Below are 22,076 nucleotides of genomic sequence, written 5' to 3'. Positions count from 1 at the left end.
CAAATCGCTTGTAACTTGCTTTGCTTCTGATTGCTGATGATGTTTTGTTTTCTTCTGTTTGTGCTTTTGCAAAGATAGGAGCTGAGGAAGCTGCTGCCTTTTGAAGAGCTGGAAAATTTGATACGTATTCTAAAAAACACATTTAATGATTTCTTCTTCAAAACAGGGTTTTGAAGAAGAATCAATCTCACACTGACATATAAGACGGAGTCTAACAGACCCTGCAGTAATCAGGTAGCAGCAATGGTTTCCAAATGAACTAATTTGAATATACAAGAATCTCCCGCACTCTCGAAGATCCTCAATGCTTCCTATCTTGGTTCGTTTGTTATTATTATCAGTTTCTTCCCTTGATAATTCTCTATAAATTTTTAGGTTGTTGTTCGTTTGATTAGTCTCTGGAGTCTCATTTTGTTCATTCATTTTATATTGTTTTACATCCTCTTTTATAGATTCTATATCTTCAAAACCCTGCTTTTTCTCAAGAGCCATCGATGGTAGATTTTCATTGACCACTTCTTCTTCGTTGATATGATATTGTACATGTTCTTGTCTCTAAAGATAGTCCTCATCTTGATCTTGTTTCTTTTCTTCCTTGTTGATATCATCTCTCTTATTATCGATTTCCCTTCGACATGCTTTAACTTCTGGACATGAGTTTTCTAAACGCTGAAATGTTTCTTGAATTTTTCTAAACTGCTCAACATATTCAGGTCGTGACCGTAATGGCACATTGTGTGGTGAACAACGTTCAAAGGTTTGCATGATTATATCATGTGCCATGGCTCTGATACCACTGAAGCATAAAAACTATGGCTGAAGCAAGAAAACTGATAGCTTGGAACTTGAATGTAAAAATACACAGGTATTTGTAAATAATAATGTATTAATATATATAAGATGTATAAGATGATGATTGTTTACAATGAGGACCCGCATTTATATACCTAAGCAGGGGTCCTTTCGTGAATGGGCATGTTTTTTAGATATGCCTTTTCACTTAACTTAATCACTATTTAACCTAATTAATATTTAATTATTTAATATTTATATTTATTTTATTTAAGTACTTGTTATGAATCATATTCATAACAACATATATAGCAGTGTTGGTGGCTTCTCGCCATAAGAACTTCAGAAGACGTTGATCATGAAGCATAACACAAGTGGCTTCTATGATAGTACGATTCTTCCTTTCGGCAACACCATTTTGTTAAGGAGTATATGCAGTAGTGGTCTCCCTCTTAATGCGAACTTCTCTACAATAGTCTTTGAATTCATTTGACTCATATTCGGTACCATTATCGGTCCTCAATATTTTGATCTTCTTCCCTGTTTGATTCTCGACCAAGGTTTGAAGGAGCAGAACCATTTGAATACTTCATCCTTCTTCTTTAAGAAATGGATACATGTTTTGCGAGAGAAGTCATCTACAAAAATAGCATAATATAAATATCCACCCAAAGATTCACAGGCAACATACCTGATAGATCAGAATGGATCAACTGAAGAATATTGGTGGTTTGAGTCTTACTTGAGGGGAATGGCCCCCTTGTATGTTTTCCAGCTTCACATCCCTGACAAACACCTTCATGAATTAAGTTGAATTCAGGCATCCCTGTGACCATCTTCCTTACATCGGGTAAGGCTTTGAAATGAGGGTGAGCAAATCTTCAGTGCCATAATTCAGATTGAAGAGAAGTGTCACAAGTCATTGCTCCCAACGGACTTCTTCCAACTTGATAGAGACCTTCAACCCTGAATCCAAGAGTGAATGCATCTCTTGGGTTCCTTTGCCAAACACGAACCCTCCCATCAATGAATGTCACCTTAAAACCTGTCTTCCATCGCAGAAATAGAAACCAAGTCCTTTTTCAGATTAGGTACATATAACACTTCTTGCAAATGAAGAGTTTGACCTTGATTGAAGTGAAGAGTAACAGTCCCAATTCCTTTCACGGGATAAGTGGCATTATCCCAAGTATAATCTCCATATTTGTCTTCTTTTCAACCAAGTTTGAGAGAGCTTCTTTGTACCCAGTGAAGTGCCTTGAGGCACCACTATCAATCAACCAATGGTCCAATGTATCCAGAAGAGAGGCGGTGGAGAGGGCAGAAATAAGATAAAATTCTTTTTGCTTTACAACATTAACTTCTTCATACCTGGAGTTTCTCAACTTCTTGGGAGGATGACCATTTCCATTTCGAGCGGCAGGAGCATTCCTCTTTCCTTTGTTGTTGAACTTGTTTTTCCTTTGATTGCCATTGCCCTTGAGTTGTTGTTATTGTTGGAGTATCCTTCTTGTGAGGACACTTTCTAGAGAAGTGGCCAAACCTATTGCAATTGAAGCACCTTCCTTTCCTTCATTGAAACTCGACTTGAATCCTTGTCCTTGATTCCTTGGACCAACATTGTTCCTTCTCGTAGAATGAGCGGAGAAGGCGGTAGGATTGTTTCCGTTTGAGGGCTTGTCTCTTTCCATCATCCTTATTTCTTCTTGAGTGCATCTGGCCAATAGTTCATCAAACCCCGGAATCCTGTAATTGTTGAGGATGGTAGTGTTAAACACATCCCAATCTCTTGTAAGGCCTCCAAGTCCAATAAGAGAGAGCTCTCTGTCACTAGTGACTTCACCAATAGAGGGGTTTTTGACCCAAAAATACATATTTAAAAATTCTTTTTCCTTTTTCTTTACAACAGGTTCAAATAGGACTTTGACTCTTTTGACTCAAAAACCTAGAAGCATGAAGAACATTCTTGTCTGGAAAAATAATAATAATTTTTCCTTTTCCTTTTTTTTGATTTTTATATAAAATACATGATGGTACAAATTATGAAGACTGAAACTAGTTACATTCTCCAACAGACAGAAAGCTACATCCCAACCAGCTCGATTGCCTTTCCAATGCCCTCAAACTAATCTTGTTGCAACTCTATGGGTAGACCAAATTCTCTTGAAAATGAGCGATCTTGAAATTTGAAAGAGTGGGAGTGGAATTACCCTCACCCGCCGTCCCCCTCTTCCCCACTCTGCATTCTGGCAATATGTTGTACTGACCTCACCTGATGCTGAAATAGAACTTTGCAAGGCACTAGAACCCTCGAAACACCACACCAACCACTGATCTTCTAAAACACCACCCTATGAAGAAATGTCAGTTGAACCAAGACCATCCTTGTCCTTGCACATAGAGCAGACATCCTAAAAAACCAGAAGTAGAAATCACTCTCTGCCATCATTTGAGTACAATTATGCTGTCAAGAGATGCTTAAGCTGTCAAAAGCAATTCTTGCTGGGGTAGCAACAAGAGACTTAATAACCACAGTCGACTTCCTGGCAAAGGGGAGAGCCTTATGATGTGAAACATGCAACTTACTGCAGTCTCTGAAGGCATCAATCCCACATAGAAACTGGCGACAGACCAACCCCAAAAGTTATTCTCAGATATACGACTATAACTCCCAGATGAATATGGGACCAGACTGCCGGGATCCCCTCAGGTACGGAATACGGTCCAATAATCAGTTTTATGAGTACTGACCATGGCCCTGAAGCAGCAAAAAAAGTGTCCAAGCATGAGAGAGCCCCATCAATAGATCAGTGATAAGTTGATAACACTCACAGAGAGGAGAGTCATCTGCAAAATGGTGATTGACCTTCTCTGAATCATCATTGGATCAGAATATCTCTAACTTGTCCTGCAATACGAGCTACCTCCAACAAATAACCCAACGCATCTGCAGTCAAAAGATTGACATTGACAAGTTTTAAGTGCAACTTTAAATACAGTATCGATAAATCAGCGTTTCTTTTAAGTAGTTTCTGGTTTCTATTATATAACTTCTACTGTCATTGATGTTAATAAGAGTAATTGAGTGGTCTTTCAGGTACGAAAAGTTGCAACGTTGGGAAGATGCCCTTTCTGCATATACCTCAAAGGCACCTCGAGCATCAAGTCCACATCTTGTCCTTGAGGCAACATTAGGTTAGCTTATTGAATTCTCCTTTTGTCTATTCCCTGTTCTTTGCATTCTGATTCAGAGTGTTTTATTTTTTATTTTTATTATTATATATTGTTGTTTTTCCATTTTATGTAGGAGGTTTAGTTAATGTTGATTGCTGTTAATAAACATGTTGATGTGTTTTTAGTTCTCATCTTTACAGTAATCCTTTCTTCCCTTCTTGTACTTTCACATCTCATTCTATCTCTTAAATTTATTTGTATTTTGCATATGATTAACAAAAAAATAATGAAAAACTTGCTTTGTCAGCCGAAGTTAATATAGGTGCATATTGTGTTACGATATTCGGGAAGTAATTTTACAATGTGATAGCCTCAAAATGGAAAAGCCTTGATTCTTACACTCATCTTTGAAAGGTTCAAACAAGTGGGCCTTTCACGATTCACCTATGGCTTTATGAGGTTAAGGGTTGAGGACAGGTGCCCTTCTTCCCCACAAATATATGATCATTAAGTCAAACTGTCCAAGTTTTCTTGTGTGCAATGCTAGAGCATTCCTTTTTAGAAATTTTGTGGTATATCTGTACATGATTTGTTCTTAGCCATCTTATGCCCTAACTTACTCTAGAGTTCTTGTTTATTAGGATTTGCCTGAGTAGTTGCTCATCTTTGACTTGTCAGGAATGTTGCATGTGTGTACGATTTGGGCATCCTATATGTTGATGTTTGTAGCTCGGTCAGGTACTTTTGTACAAGCCTAAGTGTCTAGGCATACAAAATTTGCACACGGTCTCCTTAGGTGTGTGGTGAATAAGATCTAATCTTGGGAATCAATTGCCTTGGAGTTTGTTAGGGATTTAGCTCAATATAAAGTCATTAAAGCAAGGCTAAAGAGAGGAGAAGACATACCATACAATGGCACTTGTCATTGAGAGAGGGATTTTCTCAAGTGAGGAGCGTGATACTCAAGCGTGTCGGGTTCAAGGAAGGTACATAGGAGATCTAGGTCAGCCAAGGAGATCAAGGACAAATCTAGGGTTTGATTTATAGGATCAGATCCAAGGTATGTTGTATATGTAATTTTCTCAGTTGGGCCATTTTCACAAGATGGGATTCCAAGTAGGTTTATAGTTTTTGTTAATGAAGAATTGTTGATTGGGCGGAATCTATTTGTGTCACTTGTTATTGAGATTAGTGTCATTTTTTTTCTTTTTTCTTCGGTAATTGTGTTAAGAACTTAGATGTGCCTTTATTCAATATATTTGTAATCTGCTAGGTTAATAAAGTACTAAATGCTAGGTTCAAAGGAAAAATTAACAATATACACATTTTTGTTCCTTTGTTAGGCTTTGGAGATCTGTTATGTATCTTCATCATTGTTTTTAGATATTTCTTTGTATTTGATATTGATGAATTCAAAGCTATTTTTTTTTTTTTTTGTAGTTTGTAATGCTAAGGCATTCTCCCTCAAATTTTGTGGGTTTCTTGCTTGGTCATTCACAAATTGTATATTTTGCATCTCAGTCTATTTTTAAAATTTCCCCTTACAGGATTTGATCACTCATATATCTTTTTGCGACTTATTTTTGGCGATCATCCCAACCATAGTTTTACCTTATACGAATGGCCATGAGTCTCTTTTGAACATTTTCCCTTGCAAGTTTTGATCTCTCTAACACACACACATGAAAGGGATGCACATCTTAGGGATACCCTCTAGGCACTTCCCCTCATTTGAGGATGGCACCCATGTTAAACTGGTTGGTTACAGTTTTGGCAACCTAACCTGGTTGGGACATTGAGTGACGCCCATTGATATCCACATAGGAAGCTAACTGGGGTACTTGACTCTATGACTATTGCTTATAATCCCAAGCACCCAACCACTTGAGCTAACCCACCAAACTCATATACTTGTTCAAAACTCATATTGGGTCTTCATCTCATCGTCTGATTTTTATTTTAGGAATGGAAAGACCAAGAACGTTAAAAAAGGGAGGGAAATGTTAAAAAGGATGATTTTGTTTACAATGACCATGAACTTAAAGAGCATATGCCTAGTTTTAAAGGATCCTCCAGTTTTCCTGTTGTAATTGGAGATGGACATGTTTATATCCCTAGTTCATCTAGTTTGAAGAGGGCACATAAAGGGATAGAGTCTTTTCTTGTGCCCCGCACAACCCTTGTTGGCTCAACCCACCCTTGATGCCAAATGGACAAAGATAGTGGAGGAGGCTGCTTGGGAATGCATTGCTAGATGGTGGTATGATGCAAACATACATTTGAATACCTTCAATTTTTCATATTATCAACCTATGATTGATACTATAGCTTCATGTGGTTCAGGCTTCAAAGGCTATAGTTTTCATAATATTGGGGACCACTTTTAGAAAATGAGGTCCAAAGAGTAGATTAATACCTCAAATTTAAGGAAATCTTGGACAAAGTCTAAAACAAGTTGCAAAATTATGTTTGATGTAAGATGCCACACCATTCTCAATTTGTTAACTGCTTGCTCAAAAGGAAATGTGTTTCACAAATCCATGGATGCATTTGACTAGGTGAAGGATGCATAATTAGTTTTTCATCTTTTAGATGAAATGGTTCAAGAAGTGTGGGTAGAGACTGTTGTATAGGTGATCGTAGACAATGCGTCTTGCTATGTTGCAATTGGAAGGATGTTGGAGGAAAAACACCCCATCGTTTAGTGACCTCATGGTTGAGGATATTAATAGACTTCAGTGGGTGGGTGAAGTGTGCAGAAAAAGAAAATTTCATAACTTGATACATTTATAATTGCTTATGGTTTTGAACCTTTTGAGGGAAAAACTAGGGGCAAAGAGCTTGTTTGGTTAGACATTACACGATTCACAACAAACTTTCTTTCGTTGTAATCCCTTGCTCTACAATGCAAAATGAACAAGCGATAGAAGATGTAGAATCATGAAATTTTGGCTTTTGCCACCAAAATCGACAATTTCGGTTCTGTTACCACTCAAACCAACAATGGATCTAAAAGGGGTTCCTAAGAGGGCAACTACTAGGTTAAGGGCAACGGTGGGGGCTTAGCTCATTGTCACCACTACTAAGTCTCCCTGCTCTTTACGAATTTTCACCGATGGGAGGAGTCCTGATAGTGTAGGGATCACTTGTAAAGTGTATGTCAATGGATAGGTGGAAAGTGACCTGGAAACCTTTTACCAAGGATGGAGTGAAGAATGGAACTTGTTTGCTCTTTAAGCACGGGACTTGATCCTCTAGGGGTAAGGGGTGAGGATTGGAGGGTTGAGGGAGAAGGAATAGGCTTATAGACGAGGTTCTTAATCCCTATAATCCTTGGGAAACTTGGATTCCCAAATGGTCCTTGACAAATAATCTTTATGGAGAAGGGGGACCACATGGGGCCTAGTGGACCCAGCCGAGGCTCGGGGATGGAATGTAGCAACCAGTGATGTTCCTATTCTGGACAAGGCGAAAGGAAAGGACCAAATAAGAATATTTACTTCAAAAGGTTGAATTGATCCAGTTGAGGTCTAGCCTTGGGGATGCCTAGGCAAAATTCGATCCTAGAGCTAGGGCTTGGGATTTCCAGAGATTCCACCGTTAGAATTGCCTCAAATTTGGAGGAGAGGGAGGGGACCCACCAATGCAGTAGCTTGTAGGAGATCGAAGTTTTTCCTTTGGTTAATTCCCAGGAAATTGATGCCCTAGGTGACCTTTGAGGGCTAGACCTGGGAAAAAGTGGTAAAAGGTGAAAAAGGTGAAGGAGATGACCACCCTTTTTAGGGATCAATGCCTAATTCACTTGGGGATATGGAGTCAAGGATGATGATGAATAAGAACTTGGTTTCTTGATCAAGGAGGCCCGACAAGTCAGCTTCATCCAATGTTGAGAGAAAGAAAGGAAAAGTTACCTTCAAGCATGTATACTTCAAAGCAAATGATGTAAGCTTATTGAGACAAATAATCTCTAGGACATTTCATTCATATAACATTGGCCCATACATTAAATTAGCTAAAACATGCTTAATTCCACATTTCAATTATGCAGCAACTAGCCCTAATTTTAGCAGTATGCAGCAACAAGAATAACAACGTCAAAATTTACTTACAACATTATAGAATATATCCAACTGACATTTTGCTTGCAAGACAAAGCTCTAGGACAAGAAAAATAGCTCAAATCCATACGTCAAAATTCATCCATCTTCAAAAAATATCCTCCAAGGAAAAAGATGTGAGGTTCTCTATGATTAGAGAGATCCCAAGTCAAGTCATCATCCAAATGAATGTATCTAAAATCAATATATAGCCTTCTAAGGAGTTCGAATTAGCCTATGGGCCTACATTAGCCCCTAATGATAAAATAATGTGCAAATAAAACCCTTATTGGTGACAAGCCCACCAAACTATTTTACAAGTGTAAAAATAAGCCTCACAAGGGGCCTGTTGACCACTACCGGTCAACTACCCATGCAGTATCCCCCCTCTTTTCTTGGCAGAAAGGGGTAGCACCCGATCGACATGTCCGTGCCAGCCTGCAGTCATCAGCAGCTTGTCATTTTAATTGTAAACCCAGTCTGCATGTATGAATTGTAAATAATCTTAGCAGATATGAGTCGTTTATGTAAAATTGCCTAGGTGGACCTAAATTTCTAATGATAGTCTACGTCCCAGAAGGTTTTTCGTCTCACCGATCTATGATCGGCAGAGTTTTCCTTCAGCCTGACCCCAAAGCCGGGATGCATTTTGTTATTAGAACTTTAGGAGAATCCTAGTGTGTTAATCTGCTAGATTATAGTTGTGTCGCAGAAACTGGGTGATTTATGAGGGTCTATGATAAAGGGGTTTTCCCCCTTAAGATGTAAATTGTAAAAGTCATGATGTAATGTGTCTTGAGGGTTGGAAAATGTTTTAAATCCCCTCATGAGTCCTAAGTCCTAGGTCCTAGGTGATGTTTCCAAAGGCTTAGTTCGATGATCCATTAAGAAAATAAATAAAATAATAAAATAATAAAATAAATAAAAAATTAAAAAAATGAAATAAATAAAAAATAATAAAAAATTATAAAATAAAGCAAAAACCCTAAATAATAAAATAATAATATTTTGAGTGAATGCATGCAAAATATTATTTTTAATAATAAGTTAACAATTTCGACGGATGAGATTAAGAGATGTCTTGATCCTCATTGACGGTCGAGATCATTTCGACATGGATCACTCGAACTAGCCGTTGGGATCATTTCCTTTAAATAGGGTGCTAGGGGTCATTTCAGATCATTGGATCTGTGAGTCTGGTACTGAAGAAGCTCTCTTGTAATCTGTTTTTTGGTTAATAAAAGAAGACTTTGGGGTCCAAATCTTGCTGGTGTTACTCTCTGGAAGTGCTGTGAGCTAATTTAGTTTCTGCATATTTTATGTTTCAACCATTAATAATAGCTTATTGTAGAGTATTGTGAGCACAGGTATCTTGTTCACTTGCTAGGGTTTAAGTGCTGTTAGGGTTTCTGAAGTAATCGTAGGTATCTCCATTACTTTTTGAGATCTAGCAACATTTTTGCCCTCTTTACTGATGGTTGAAGTGAGCTGTGCAGGAAAATTATTACTGAAGAAGATTGCCGGGCGTTAGGGGAAGTTCTCGGCTGAACCAACCAACTCCCGCAAGCATTTTTTGCTGAGCCCAGTTGGATTTGATCCTGGGTCTATCATTCAGTTTATTTTTCTTATTTGCATGAGAGATTTTCTGAAGTTCTTCACAGTGAAAACCTGAAGTTTTTGTTCTTTAAATATTTTTGTTCTTATTGCTGAATCTGGCTGTTAAGGGGCCAAAATTTGTAAATTAATCAAGCTGATCTAGGGTTTTAAATTTTTGATTTATAGAGATTTAAAATTAGGGTTTTTGTTTTTTTTGAAATTGTAGGAACAGGATTTCTCTTCAGAGGTTTATGAGCAGAAAGTTTTGTGATCATATTCCAGTCCGCCATCAAGCTGAGGTCAAGTTAGATGTGTTTTCGGTGTTACGCACGTGGACATCAGCTGAGAAAATCTTCACGTGAGCCGCTCTTGCCCCAGCAAATGCCCAGCCTGTCAGCACGTCCTCCATTGCCTGCAATCTTCAACACTGCCACTGTGGCTCTTATCTGCTCAGCTGCTTGCATAGCTCCCCTCACCTGCGCGCATTTCTCACGTTCTTTCCTCACCCACGAGCTCCTGCAAACGTTTATACTATCTGCTTCACGCTGTCATAAAAGCCCACAGGCCAGCGTATCTGCATTCTCATCCAGCGTAAGGATAAATCGAAATTGTTCAATGAGTGAATAGCAAGCCAGTTTTAAATCGAAATTTATCAGCACGGATTGCTCAGCGTGTTTCCTCCAATCGCCTCCGTCTGGTGCTGGAAGCCGCATACCTGCAAACAACTCAGATGATTTGCCTAAACGCCTCTGTCTAGTGCCGGAAACTGCAAAACCGTGGGCCTGGGTATCAAAGCCGTGAGAAGATAACAGTGTGCAGCTTCAAATCGCATTCATCACCGTTGTATGAAGGCCAAACGTCCCATGGGTTTTGTTGTAAGAAAACGTTCGTTCAGGTTAATCTGCCATGCTCACCACCGGCTCAGATAAATTTTTCACACGCCCGCAAAATCAATTTACACTGCCACTGCCGTCTGCTATCAAAACTGTCCAGGTAAGCTTCAAAAGATTTTTGTTTTCCCTATCGCACTGAAATCTTATACGTATTCAGACATCGGCTTTTTCCAGGGTTACGACTCAGTGTTTTCATTTTCGAATTGTTTCTGAATACCATCGCAGTTTGTCTGGTGTGTGTTTTCAAGCTAATCCATTTTTCTCCTGCCGCCGCTAACTTTGCTTTCCGAATTTCCTTTCTGCGTGCTAAATTTTTTTGGTCGGTGCTGTAATGTCATGATATATGGATTCGACTTAGGTATATTTTAGGTTCTAGTTTAATTTTAGAGTTAGGTTTTTCGATTTCATTTTAATTTAGATTTGTTTGTTTTGATTTTGTTTCTTTTAAAAAATATATATAAAAAATAAAAAAGATTCATAGGTTGTAGGTTTAGTTTTAAATTTTTATAGTTAAGTTTTAGATTAAATTTAAATTTAGATTTTTTTATTTTTTTTAGGTTTTGTTTAAAAAAAAAAGTTAAAAAAAAAGGGCTTTTACAGTCTTAGCTTTAGACTTAGATTTTAAATTTTGTTTTAGTATAGATATTTTTAGTTTTAAAGTTTTCTTTTTGTTTTAAGAAAAAAAAATTGGAAATTTTCTTTTGCCAGATCCAGCTGTTTTCAGGAAATTATCATGGTGAGAATTCAAATTTATCGATGCGGAATGAATGTTTATCTGTACATGAATGATCATCTTTAAAAAAATTTAGCTGCATAAATGTGATATCTGGTTAGCGTTTAAAATCGAATCTTATCTTTTGAAGCTTTAATCGCTGGATCATCGTTTAAGCATCTTCTCTCGTTTTGGTAATCATTGTTGTTTCAATCAATATCTTTCGTCGTTCTAGCTTTCATGATAGGTGCTTGCTCTGCATGGTTTATATTGTCGCAACATCTGATAATTAAACGATCAAAAATTTATTCCATAAGGCACTGGTCTTTCATTTCTAAATCCATCTAGTGCTTATCATATCGTGTCTCCCAACCAACTGGTTGACAGTTGGTCATCGTTATATTATAGGGTCTACCCCCCTTAGCCGCGGGAGACAGGCTTAAAAGGAGAGATCGGGGATCAGAGTGACAGCCCTCGGTCTGAGCGTTGTCGTGACAATCCGTGCGACAACATTTTTTGGCGCCGTTGCCGGGGATACTTTATTCTTGGTGTTTCAACGATTTTTCATCATTCATCTTTTTATCATTCGTTTGAGCCGGCAACGCCAACATTTTTGGCGCCGTTGCCGGGGACAGAGTTTTTCTGTTCCTGGAGTTTCATCGACATTCATTTTCTCATCTCTCATTTTGAGCTGGCAAATTCAACCTTTGGGGTTATAATTTGGATCTTTTATTGCCTTATTTTTCGCCATATCAGTAGCATCTCTTCGGTTTCTTTCTTGTTTGGGTGGCGACTCCATTTTCTCATTTTTCCCAGACAAGAAGCTTTCCTCATATCTGCTTGTGGTTACTTTTTGGATCCTAGAATCAGATTCATTGTTCAAGTGGCGACTCCACTCCTTTCATCTATTGATTTTCTTGAGCAGAGATCTCGTTCTATCATCCATTTAATCCCTTATTATTCATCATGGATTATTCATTTAAACCATGTCGTTTTACTGATAATCTCCATGATCTTCCGAAAGAGGCCATTTCTAAATTATTTAAGTTCTCGGGTGGGGATTCGGTCGCTGTTAGACAACATTTAAACAGGTTTACTTGTGTAATGATCATATATTGTAGACTTCCTCAATATAATCATGAAGATTTCAAGATGCGTCTATTTGTCCATTCTTTAAAGGGTGATGCTTTGAACTGGTTTAATAGTTTTCCTGAAGATTCCTTCATTTCTTTGCAAGACATTGTCAATGCTTTTAAAGATAGATATGGTGATCCAGATAGCTCGCCTTGTGCCCCTAAAATTGTGCAACAAAATGAAAGTAATCTTGTAAAAGGTCCAGCTGTCCAAGACAATTCTTCATATCAGAATGTGTCATCCACCGGTACTATCGCAGATCAAGTCCATGATAGTGGAAAATCAGGGACAAATGACAATGAAAAGGAAGATCAAAGGCAAATTATACAAGAGCTAATGATGCTGGTAAAAAATATGGAGATTAATCAAACTAATTACGTCAATGATGTGAGAACTTTATGCACCCACCTGGAAAAACGTAATAGGGAGATGGAGATTATGCAAAATCAGCATGCTAAAGAAATTGAGGCCATGAAGACTAATCATGACACAAAAATTAGATTCATGCAAAGCAAGATGTCAGGCTTAGAGGAAAATATGATGACCATGAAAGCTGATCATGATAGGGAAATTAATTCTATGCAGACCAAGTTATTAACTATGGATGAAGAAATGACTATCATGACGTTCGATCATAATAATCAGTTGGCCACCATGCAAGCAAATCATAAAGAAGAAATAAACTCCATGCAACATTGCTTGATGAACATAAAGGAAAAGAACGCTAAAGTAATAAAAGATATGGAAGAACACCATGCCAGGCAAATCAGTGATATAAAGGTTGAACACTCTAGTCAGATGGATGCCATTAAAATACAGGTTCAAAAGTTTCAACAATGGTCAGAGGATAAGAGAAACCAGGGGACATCAACAGATCAGGAGCCTTCTCATTTGTTGCAACAAATTCCATCTTATTATGAGGAGGTCATTGGTTCGATTGAAAGATGGTTAATTGAAGGTGATCCAGATAGACTTAAAAATGATAAAGATCAGATGCAGGATAAAGAAAGACATGTCATGCATATCTCACATACTTCATCTGATAGCTTTGAAACAGAAAGTTGCATGTCATCAGTAATACAACCTGCCACAAAGAAAAAGCGCAAGAGAAAGAAAATGAGAAGAAGATTTGATGCATCAGACGGCCGTGAGCAGCTTGATTTTCGGATAGGAAAAAGTCCTACCATATGCAAAATTGGACATGGTACATCCGACAAGCAGCCGACAGATTTGCCTGAAAGCAGGCAAGTGCTCAGTATACACTATATTGAACACATCTGATGCCATGGGGCATCCTCTGTATTGTATTTCTAACCCTACTTGTCATTTCAGCATTTTCATTTCGGTTTTAGGATTAGATTTACTTTTCTAGATTAGTTAATAAATGAAGAGCTTATATCTTTCCTATGCTTAATGTTATATGATGATTTTTGGACGGACGCTACTTATATTCTGTTGTGTGTGTTGCATGGATGCAGATTCTGGATTCTCACATTCCTACAGAGCAGCAACATGTCCCCAAGTAGAGCCAGATGTTGACCACTACCGGTCAACTACCCATGCAGTATCCCCCCTCTTTTCTTGGCAGAAAGGGGTAGCACCCGATCGACATGTCCGTGCCAGCCTGCAGTCATCAGCAGGTTGTCATTTTAATTGTAAACCCAGTCTGCATGTATGAATTGTAAATAATCTTAGCAGATATGAGTCGTTTATGTAAAATTGCCTAGGTGGACCTAACTTTCTAATGATAATCTACGTCCCGGAAGGTTTTTCGTCTCACCGATCTATGATCGGCAGAGTTTTCCTTCAGCCTGACCCCAAAGCCGGGATGCATTTTGTTATTAGAACTTTAGGAGAATCCTAGTGTGTTAATCTGCTAGATTATAGTTGTGTCGCAGAAACTGGGTGATTTATGAGGGTCTATGATAAAGGGGTTTTCCCCCTTAAGATGTAAATTGTAAAAGTCATGATGTAATGTGTCTTGAGGGTTGGAAAATGTTTTAAATCCCCTCATGAGTCCTAAGTCCTAGGTCCTAGGTGATGTTTTCAAAGGCTTAGTTCGATGATCCATTTAAGAAAATAAATAAAATAATAAAATAAATAAAAAATTAAAAAAATGAAATAAATAAAAAATAATAAAAAATTATAAAATAAAGAAAAACCCCTAAATAATAAAATAATAATATTTTGAGTGAATGCATGCAAAATATTATTTTTAATAATAAGTTAACAATTTCGACGGATGAGATTAAGAGATGTCTTGATCCTCATCGACGGTCGAGATCATTTCGACATGGATCACTCGAACTAGCCGTTAGGATCATTTCCTTTAAATAGGGTGCTAGGGGTCATTTCAGATCATTGGATCTGTGAGTCTGGTACTGAAGAAGCTCTCTTGTAATCTGTTTTCTGGTTAATAAAAGAAGACTTTGGGGTCCAAATCTTGCTGGTGTTACTCTCTGGAAGTGCTGTGAGCTAATTTAGTTTCTGCATATTTTATGTTTCAGCCATTAATAATAGCTTATTGTAGAGTATTGTGAGCACAGGTATCTTGTTCACTTGCTAGGGTTTAAGTGCTGTTAGGGTTTCTGAAGTAATGGCAGGTATCTCCATTACTTTTTGAGATCTAGCAGCATTTTTGCCCTCTTTACTGATGGTTGAAGTGAGCTGTGCAGGAAAACTCTTACTGAAGAAGATTGCCGGGCGTTAGGGGAAGTTCTCGGCTGAACCAGCCAACTCCCGCAAGCATTTTTTGCTGAGCCCAGTTGGATTTGATCCTGGGTCTATCATTCAGTTTATTTTTCTTATTTGCATGAGAGATTTTCTGAAGTTCTTCACAGTGAAAACCTGAAGTTTTTGTTCTTTAAATATTTCTGTTCTTATTGCTGAATCTGGCTGTTAAGGGGCCAAAATTTGTAAATTAATCAAGCTGATCTAGGGTTTCAAATTTTTGATTTATAGAGATTTAAAATTAGGGTTTTTGTTTTTTTTGAAATTGTAGGAATAAGATTTCTCTTCAGGGGTTTATGAGCAGAAAGTTTTGTGATCATATTCCAGTCCGCCATCAAGCTGAGGTCAAGTTAGATGTGTTTTCGGTGTTACGCACGTGGACATCAGCTGAGAAAATCTTCACGTGAGCCGCTCTTGCCCCAGCAAATGCCCAGCCTGTCAGCACGTCTTCCATTGCCTGCAATCTTCAACGCTGCCACTGTGGCTCTTATCTGCTCAGCTGCTTGCATAGCTCCCCTCACCTGTGCGCATTTCTCACGTTCTTTCCTCACCCACGAACTCCTGCAAACATTTATACTATCTGCATCACGCTGTCATAAAAGCCCGCAAGCCAGCATATCTGCATTCGGATCCAGCGTAAGGATAAATCGAAATTGTTCAATGAGTGAATAGCAAAGCCAGTTTTAAATTGAAATTTATTAGCACGGATTGCTCAGCGTGTTTCCTCCAATCGCCTCCGTCTGGTGCTGGAAGCCGCATACCTGCAAACAACTCAGATGATTTGCCTAAACGCCTCCGTCTAGTGCCGGAAACTGCAAAACCATGGGCCTGGGTATCAAAGCCGTGAGAAGATAACAGTGTGCAGCTTCAAATCGCATTCATCACGGTTGTATGAAGGCCAAACGTCCCACGGGTTTTGGTGTAAGAAAACGTTCGTTCAGGTTAATCTGCCATGCTCAGCACCGGCTCAGGTAAATTTTTCACACGCCCGCAAAATCAATTTACGCTGCCACCGCCGTCTGCTATCAAAACTGTCTAGGTAAGCTTCAAACGATTTTTGTTTTCTCTATCGCACTGAAATCTTATACGTATTCAGACATCGGCTTTTTCTAGGGTTACGACTCAGTGTTTTCATTTTCGAATTGTTTCTGAATACCATCGCAGTTTGTCTGGTGTGTGTTTTCAAGCTAATCCATTTTTCTCCTGCCGCCGCTAACTTTGCTTTCCGAATTTCCTTTCTGCGTGCTAAATTTTTTTGGTCGGTGCTGTAATGTCATGATATATGGATTCGACTTAGGTATATTTTAGGTTCTAGTTTAATTTTAGAGTTAGGTTTTTCGATTTCATTTTAATTTAGATTTGTTTGTTTTGATTTTGTTTCTTTTAAAAAATATATATAAAAAATAAAAAAGATTCATAGGTTGTAGGTTTAGTTTTAAATTTTTATAGTTAAGTTTTAGATTAAATTTAAATTTAGATTTTTTTATTTTTTTTAGGTTTTGTTTAAAAATAAAAATTCAAAAAAAAAGGGCTTTTACAGTCTTAGCTTTAGATTTAGATTTTAAATTTTGTTTTAGTATAGATATTTTTAGTTTTAAAGTTTTATTTTTGTTTTAAAAAAAAAAAAAATTTGGAAATTTTCTTTTGCCAGATCCAGCTGTTTTCAGGAAATTATCATGGTGAGAATTCAAATTTATCGATGCGGAATGAATGTTTATCTGTACATGAATGATCATCTTTAAAAAAATTTAGCTGCATACATGTGATATCTGGTTAGCGTTTAAAATCGAATCTTATCTTTTGAAGCTTGAATCGCTGGATCATTGTTTAAGCATCTTCTCTCGTTTTGGTAATCATTGTTGTTTCAATCAATATCTTTCGTCGTTCTAGCTTTCATGATAGGTGCTTGCTCTGCATGGTTTATATTGTTGCAGCATCTGATAATTAAACGATCAAAAATTTACTCCATAAGGCACTGGTCTTTTCATTTCTAAATCCATCTAGTGCTTATCATATCGTGTCTCCCAACCAACTGGTCGATAGTTGGTCATCGTTATATTATAGGGTCTACCCCCCTTAGCCGCGGGAGACAGGCTTAAACGGAGAGATCGGGGATCAGAGTGAGCCCCCGGTCTGAGCGTTGTCGTGACAATCCGTGCGACAACAGGGCCAAATAATAATATGTACATGTCGTGGGGTCCTCCAAAGGCCTAATAATGTCCTAAAATGCCATACTAAGGAATACATTCTTCAGAATATGATGGACAAGGGGGTGGCCCCTTGTTCTCCAAGTAGTAGACCTGTGGTGCTTCCAATGGGTTGGAGGGCACATAAATGACCCCATGGGTCTCCATATGAATCAGAGATGCTTGTAGATCCTCTGCAAGGGTCCGAGTGGTGGAATGAATGCTACCATGACATCGTACAAGTGTTGGGACACATGCCAAGAGTGTTGGGCTCCTGTGGGGGCCTGCTGGGCACAATGTACCAAACATATAACCATCATCCCACAAGTGGATTGCTAGTAGTCTCTGAGCATCGATGAATATCCATGGAGTGTTGTCTGCCGCTGTGGAGGCCAATGGCTCTCTATGCACACCGTACATGTGCCAATGTAGACCTCTGGGGGTTAGGATCCTGTATAGGGAGACCAAACCCACATGGAAACCACCTGTGTCGCCTAGGCTTCTAGTACAACCAGTCATTAAAATAATAGGGTAAAAGGGTTTACAAATTCTGAATAACAAAGTGGGCACTTCATAATGGCATGCCCTACTGTAGTGGGCTTTGTCATGTGCTAGTGTCTCCTAGCTTTAAAGGGGGTTAACCAAGTACCTTATTAGTGGTTTCAACCCTTAAAGGGGATAATATGTCCAAGGTACATCCCTCTGATGGGGGTGGGAAGTGATAAATAAATGGAATGGAATAGGGAATGAGAGGGGCAACCCTGGGCCACATATTGGGGCATAGGTGTAGTTGGATAAGGGGAAGTCCACACCTGGGTATGTAATGGTAGGAGGGAGCAATCGTGGTACACGAGGTGCCTTGACCTTGATCTTTCCACCCTTCCTTATATGCCTTTTGCCTTTTATGAATTTTTTTTCATTAACTACTCAAGGCTCAAAGAATAAGAGCATGATGTGTAAGATATAGCAATGCTTATCCCCTTTTAGGTACGGTGGTTCATTGCTCTCCAGGGGTTGGGACAATCATGGGTTCCTGAGTGATAAAGGAGGCTCATCTAGGGCTTATGGAACCAAGGTGATGACCATGGATTGGGGTAGAGCTCATGTATTGGCTTTTTCCCATGTGCTAATTATTTTTGTCTTGACCATCTTTTGCATTTTGTGGTACAATTTCTTGTTAAATGTGGCCAATTTTGCTTTTTTTTTTCTTCTTTTAGCTGCGTCAAGCTTCGGGGCATCATTCCAGGTCTGGCCCAAGCTAGGGGCAAGGGGATAGGGAGGTTGGCCCTATGTGGATCCAGGTGGGAGAAATGATGAATGGGGTATAGTGAGTGGAAAGGGAGTAATATATGCAGATAAAGCAGTGGGAGCACACACCCAAAGTCGGGGTTTCCTAAGTAGTACCACCCTAGAACCAAATGGTCAATAAAGGAGATCCCACGGGAATAAGATCCAAGGTAACATTCAAAAGCAATTAAGGGGACAAGAGCACAAACTAAGCCCACCCTTTCTGCCAAATCCCCCCATCAATCCATACGCAGAAGTATCCATGATAAGTAAACCCACTACTCAATTACCAAATGACAAGACATACTTTTAGATTCGAGAGGCCCACCTTCAAACATATGATCAATACAGGTGGGTGAGGGACCACATGGCTGGCTCAGCTGGCAGAGGATGGCACAACGAGCTAGTAGGACGCTGCAGGCTGAGGTTCATCATGGAGAAAAATTTCTCTTGGGGATATCACCCACGAAGTGGTGGGTAACAAGGTTTGCGACCAAAATTGCCAAATTTCAGTTATGCAACCAAAATTGCAAAATTTTCGGTTTTGCCACCAAAATTATCAAAGTTCAATTTGCGACCAAAATCACCAAATTTCGGTTCTATGACCAAAATCACCAAATTTTGCCTCTATGACCAGAATCACCAAATTTTGACAATTGCACCTAGAATCAACATATTTATTTCGATATTCAGAATCAACAGATTTCAGTCTACATCCAGAAATGTCATATTTTAACCTGTGTGGTTTGCCCTCACTGCAACGCACCCAAGTCATCACTCTTCGTTCTGTTTTGTTGTCCGACGAACTCGTTTGTCTATCGTCTTTTGCTTGCCTTCGTGGTTCTCTCCAACTGAACTTGCTCTCGGTTATATATATGTGAGAGGGGTGTAACTTGAACCATGGTGTTGGTTCACCTCTATGCCCCTTTTGTTACTTACTATCATTTCATCTCCCATTCGACCACGCTACATCTGCATCCAGAAATGCCATATTTTGGCTTGTGTGGTCTGCCTTCATTGTAGACCCACCCAAGTCATCACTCTTTGTTCCGTTCTGTTGTTCGAATGAACTTGCTTGTATACCATGGTGTCGGTTCACCTCTATGCCTCTTTTGTTACTTACTGTCATTTCATCTCCCAATCGACCACACTTCATCTGCATCCAAAAATGCCATATTTTGGCTTGTGTGGTCTGCATTCATTGTAGACCCACCCAAGTTGTCACTCTTTGTTCCTTTTTGTTGTTCGAATGAACTTGCTTGTATACCATGTTTTGCTTGCCTTCGTGGTGCTCTCCTATTGAACTTGCACTCAGATATATATATGTGAGACGTGTGTAACTTGAACCATTGCGTCAATTCACCTCTACGCCCCCTTTGTTATTTAGTGTCACTTCATCTCCCAGTCGGCTGCAGTATAAACTATCCATACGTTGTATTGCTCCTTGGTCGACCTCCAACGAAATCGCTCTACATGCCCGTCGACCCACACCTCCGCTCAAGTTGACATTTGCTCGTTCCAACCGTTCCAATGTGCTTGTCTCACCATCACCTTGTTGAGTTGTGTTGTGCTTTCTGTTCCACTGCGCCTGTTCCACCATCATCTTATCGACTTGTGTCACACATGCCTATTCCATCATGTCCACTCCATCAATGTAACATTAGCTTGCCCGTTTGGTTGGCGCATGTGCCCACTGCCGCACCCAACTCCAAATTGTGCCAACCCATGCCATGTTGTGCGGTCCCTCATTGACATAGAATTGTTTCATTCGCTGACTCGTCTAGTTGAGCTTGCCTTGGCACGCGCCTGCTAGTGGACGAGTTTATAACTAGAAGCCCCCAAAACATCGCTTTTTATGCAATATAATCATGACATTTCCTGTGATGGGGATGTTGTCCACTATGCACATTCGATTAAGTGTGCACCCATCTCCTAGGGCATGAGATCCTCCCCCATTCCAAATTATTGCAGCCCTTATCAATGCTTCAGGATACAAGTTATCGACGTATTCGCTACACTACATCTTCTATCACTTGTTTATCTTCTATGGTGGTCTATCTCTATTCGAAGTTGATTGGAGTTGACCTGGAGTTATCCTAAAGGGATCCTAAGTGAATGTAACCAATGTGTGTGTATAAGGTGGGCGGATGATCATGCTATCACACAACTCCAAAAAGTGCTTTAAATAGAAAAACATTTTCAAGCTCAAGCTTGTCCGGGGTATGATCCAAGTGACCCGAATGTACAATCTATAGATATATTCTCTAATAGCCTAGTTCATTACTGGTTTAGTTGGTAAGAGATTGCATGTTGAATTAGGGGAGAATCCGTATGGGGGAAGGCGCTTTGGGGATATAGTAATCCTCTGAGGAAGCTGACATGCCTCTGAGAACCAACCTTGCACTTGTCTTGGGAAAGGATCTAAGGCTAGAGCCTTCAAGGAGCAAAGTGCAAGGTAGGGATACCTCTCCTGCATAGTGGTAGAGTCTCTGAGAGGTTAGACTCTATTGTTAGTTTTTGTAGCATTGGATGTGTTCTAGTCACGAAACTTGGTGGAGAGGCTAGAATACATGAAATCTCCAAAACCCATAAATTGTTTATGGAAATTCCACCTAGAGATGGCTTAATTAGATTATTAGCCGTTTTTTAAATATTTCTTAATAAACTTAGGGAATATGGTTAATTAATCAAAATTAATTAAGTCAAGATGAGAGTTTTCTAGAAACTCACACTGTCGGCTCCAAGATGATCCTAGCTCTTGATTAAGTTTTAATCTTAGCCGTCGGTGCTCCAACAGAGGATTATAAGAAGAGGTCGATGGGCACTTGGAGAACACACCAGATACACTTGGAGAATTTGATCTTCCAGAGTAGCAGCAGTCAGTTGCTGGAGAGTTCGAGCTTTAGTGAGGAAGTAGAGACAGTGAGGGGCAAGGACATTGAGGCTAGAGGAAGATTTCCAGATCCATCGAGTGCATTTGTAGAGAGGCAGAAGAACCACAGTGAGGTTGACGTAGGGGCTGTGCAAAATCCTCTAGAGGGTAGTTCGATTTTGCTGGAGAGAAGCCAAGTTTTATTTCTAGAGGCCGAGAAAGGGTTCCAGAAGGTCGTGTTGTCGCTCGGATTGTACATGCACTGCGACAATCGCTTAAGGCGGGGGTTGTTACTCTAATCCCCTCCCACTCTGTTCTAGCTGTCTCCCAACAACAGGCTATGGGATGATGGTGTAGGTGATGCCACATCATTTTACAAGTCCTGGGTCAGCTGCCAGGTGCATGGTACATCCATGGGGTTGGCTAGACAAAGTTGAACTGGGTGCATCTTCCTCGTCCAATAGGTGAATCTCGAGCAATCTCTGAACATCCTCGGGGATCCATGGAGTGTTGTCTATTGCTATGGAGGCCTATGGCTCTCAACACACACCCTACATGTGCCAATGTAGCCCTTTGGAGGATTAAGACCCTGTATAGGGAGAC

At 39.4% G+C, this 22,076-nt stretch overlaps 1 protein-coding gene across 15 annotated transcripts in view; it reads left to right on the top strand.

The window, feature by feature from the left end:
- LOC149263928 (serine/threonine-protein kinase TOR-like) overlaps positions 1-22,076 on the top strand; it is a 489,849-nt gene that overhangs the window by 196,621 nt on the left and 271,152 nt on the right. For all 15 annotated transcript variants that reach the window (XM_089426946.1, XM_089426940.1, XM_089426951.1 and 12 more), the window contains exon 32: positions 3,890-3,987. In XM_089426946.1, coding sequence (XP_089283072.1) covers positions 3,890-3,987 — 98 coding nt within the window. The remainder of the gene's footprint in view (positions 1-3,889; positions 3,988-22,076) is intronic.

Source organism: Pinus tabuliformis, chromosome 6 (genome assembly GCF_031772625.1).
Source record: "Pinus tabuliformis cultivar Carrire ecotype Pingquan chromosome 6, CPIR1, whole genome shotgun sequence".
NCBI classification, from domain to species: Eukaryota; Viridiplantae; Streptophyta; class Pinopsida; order Pinales; family Pinaceae; genus Pinus; species Pinus tabuliformis.
Note: the sequence above shows the minus strand (reverse complement) of the source record. Positions and strands in the feature narration are given on the sequence as shown.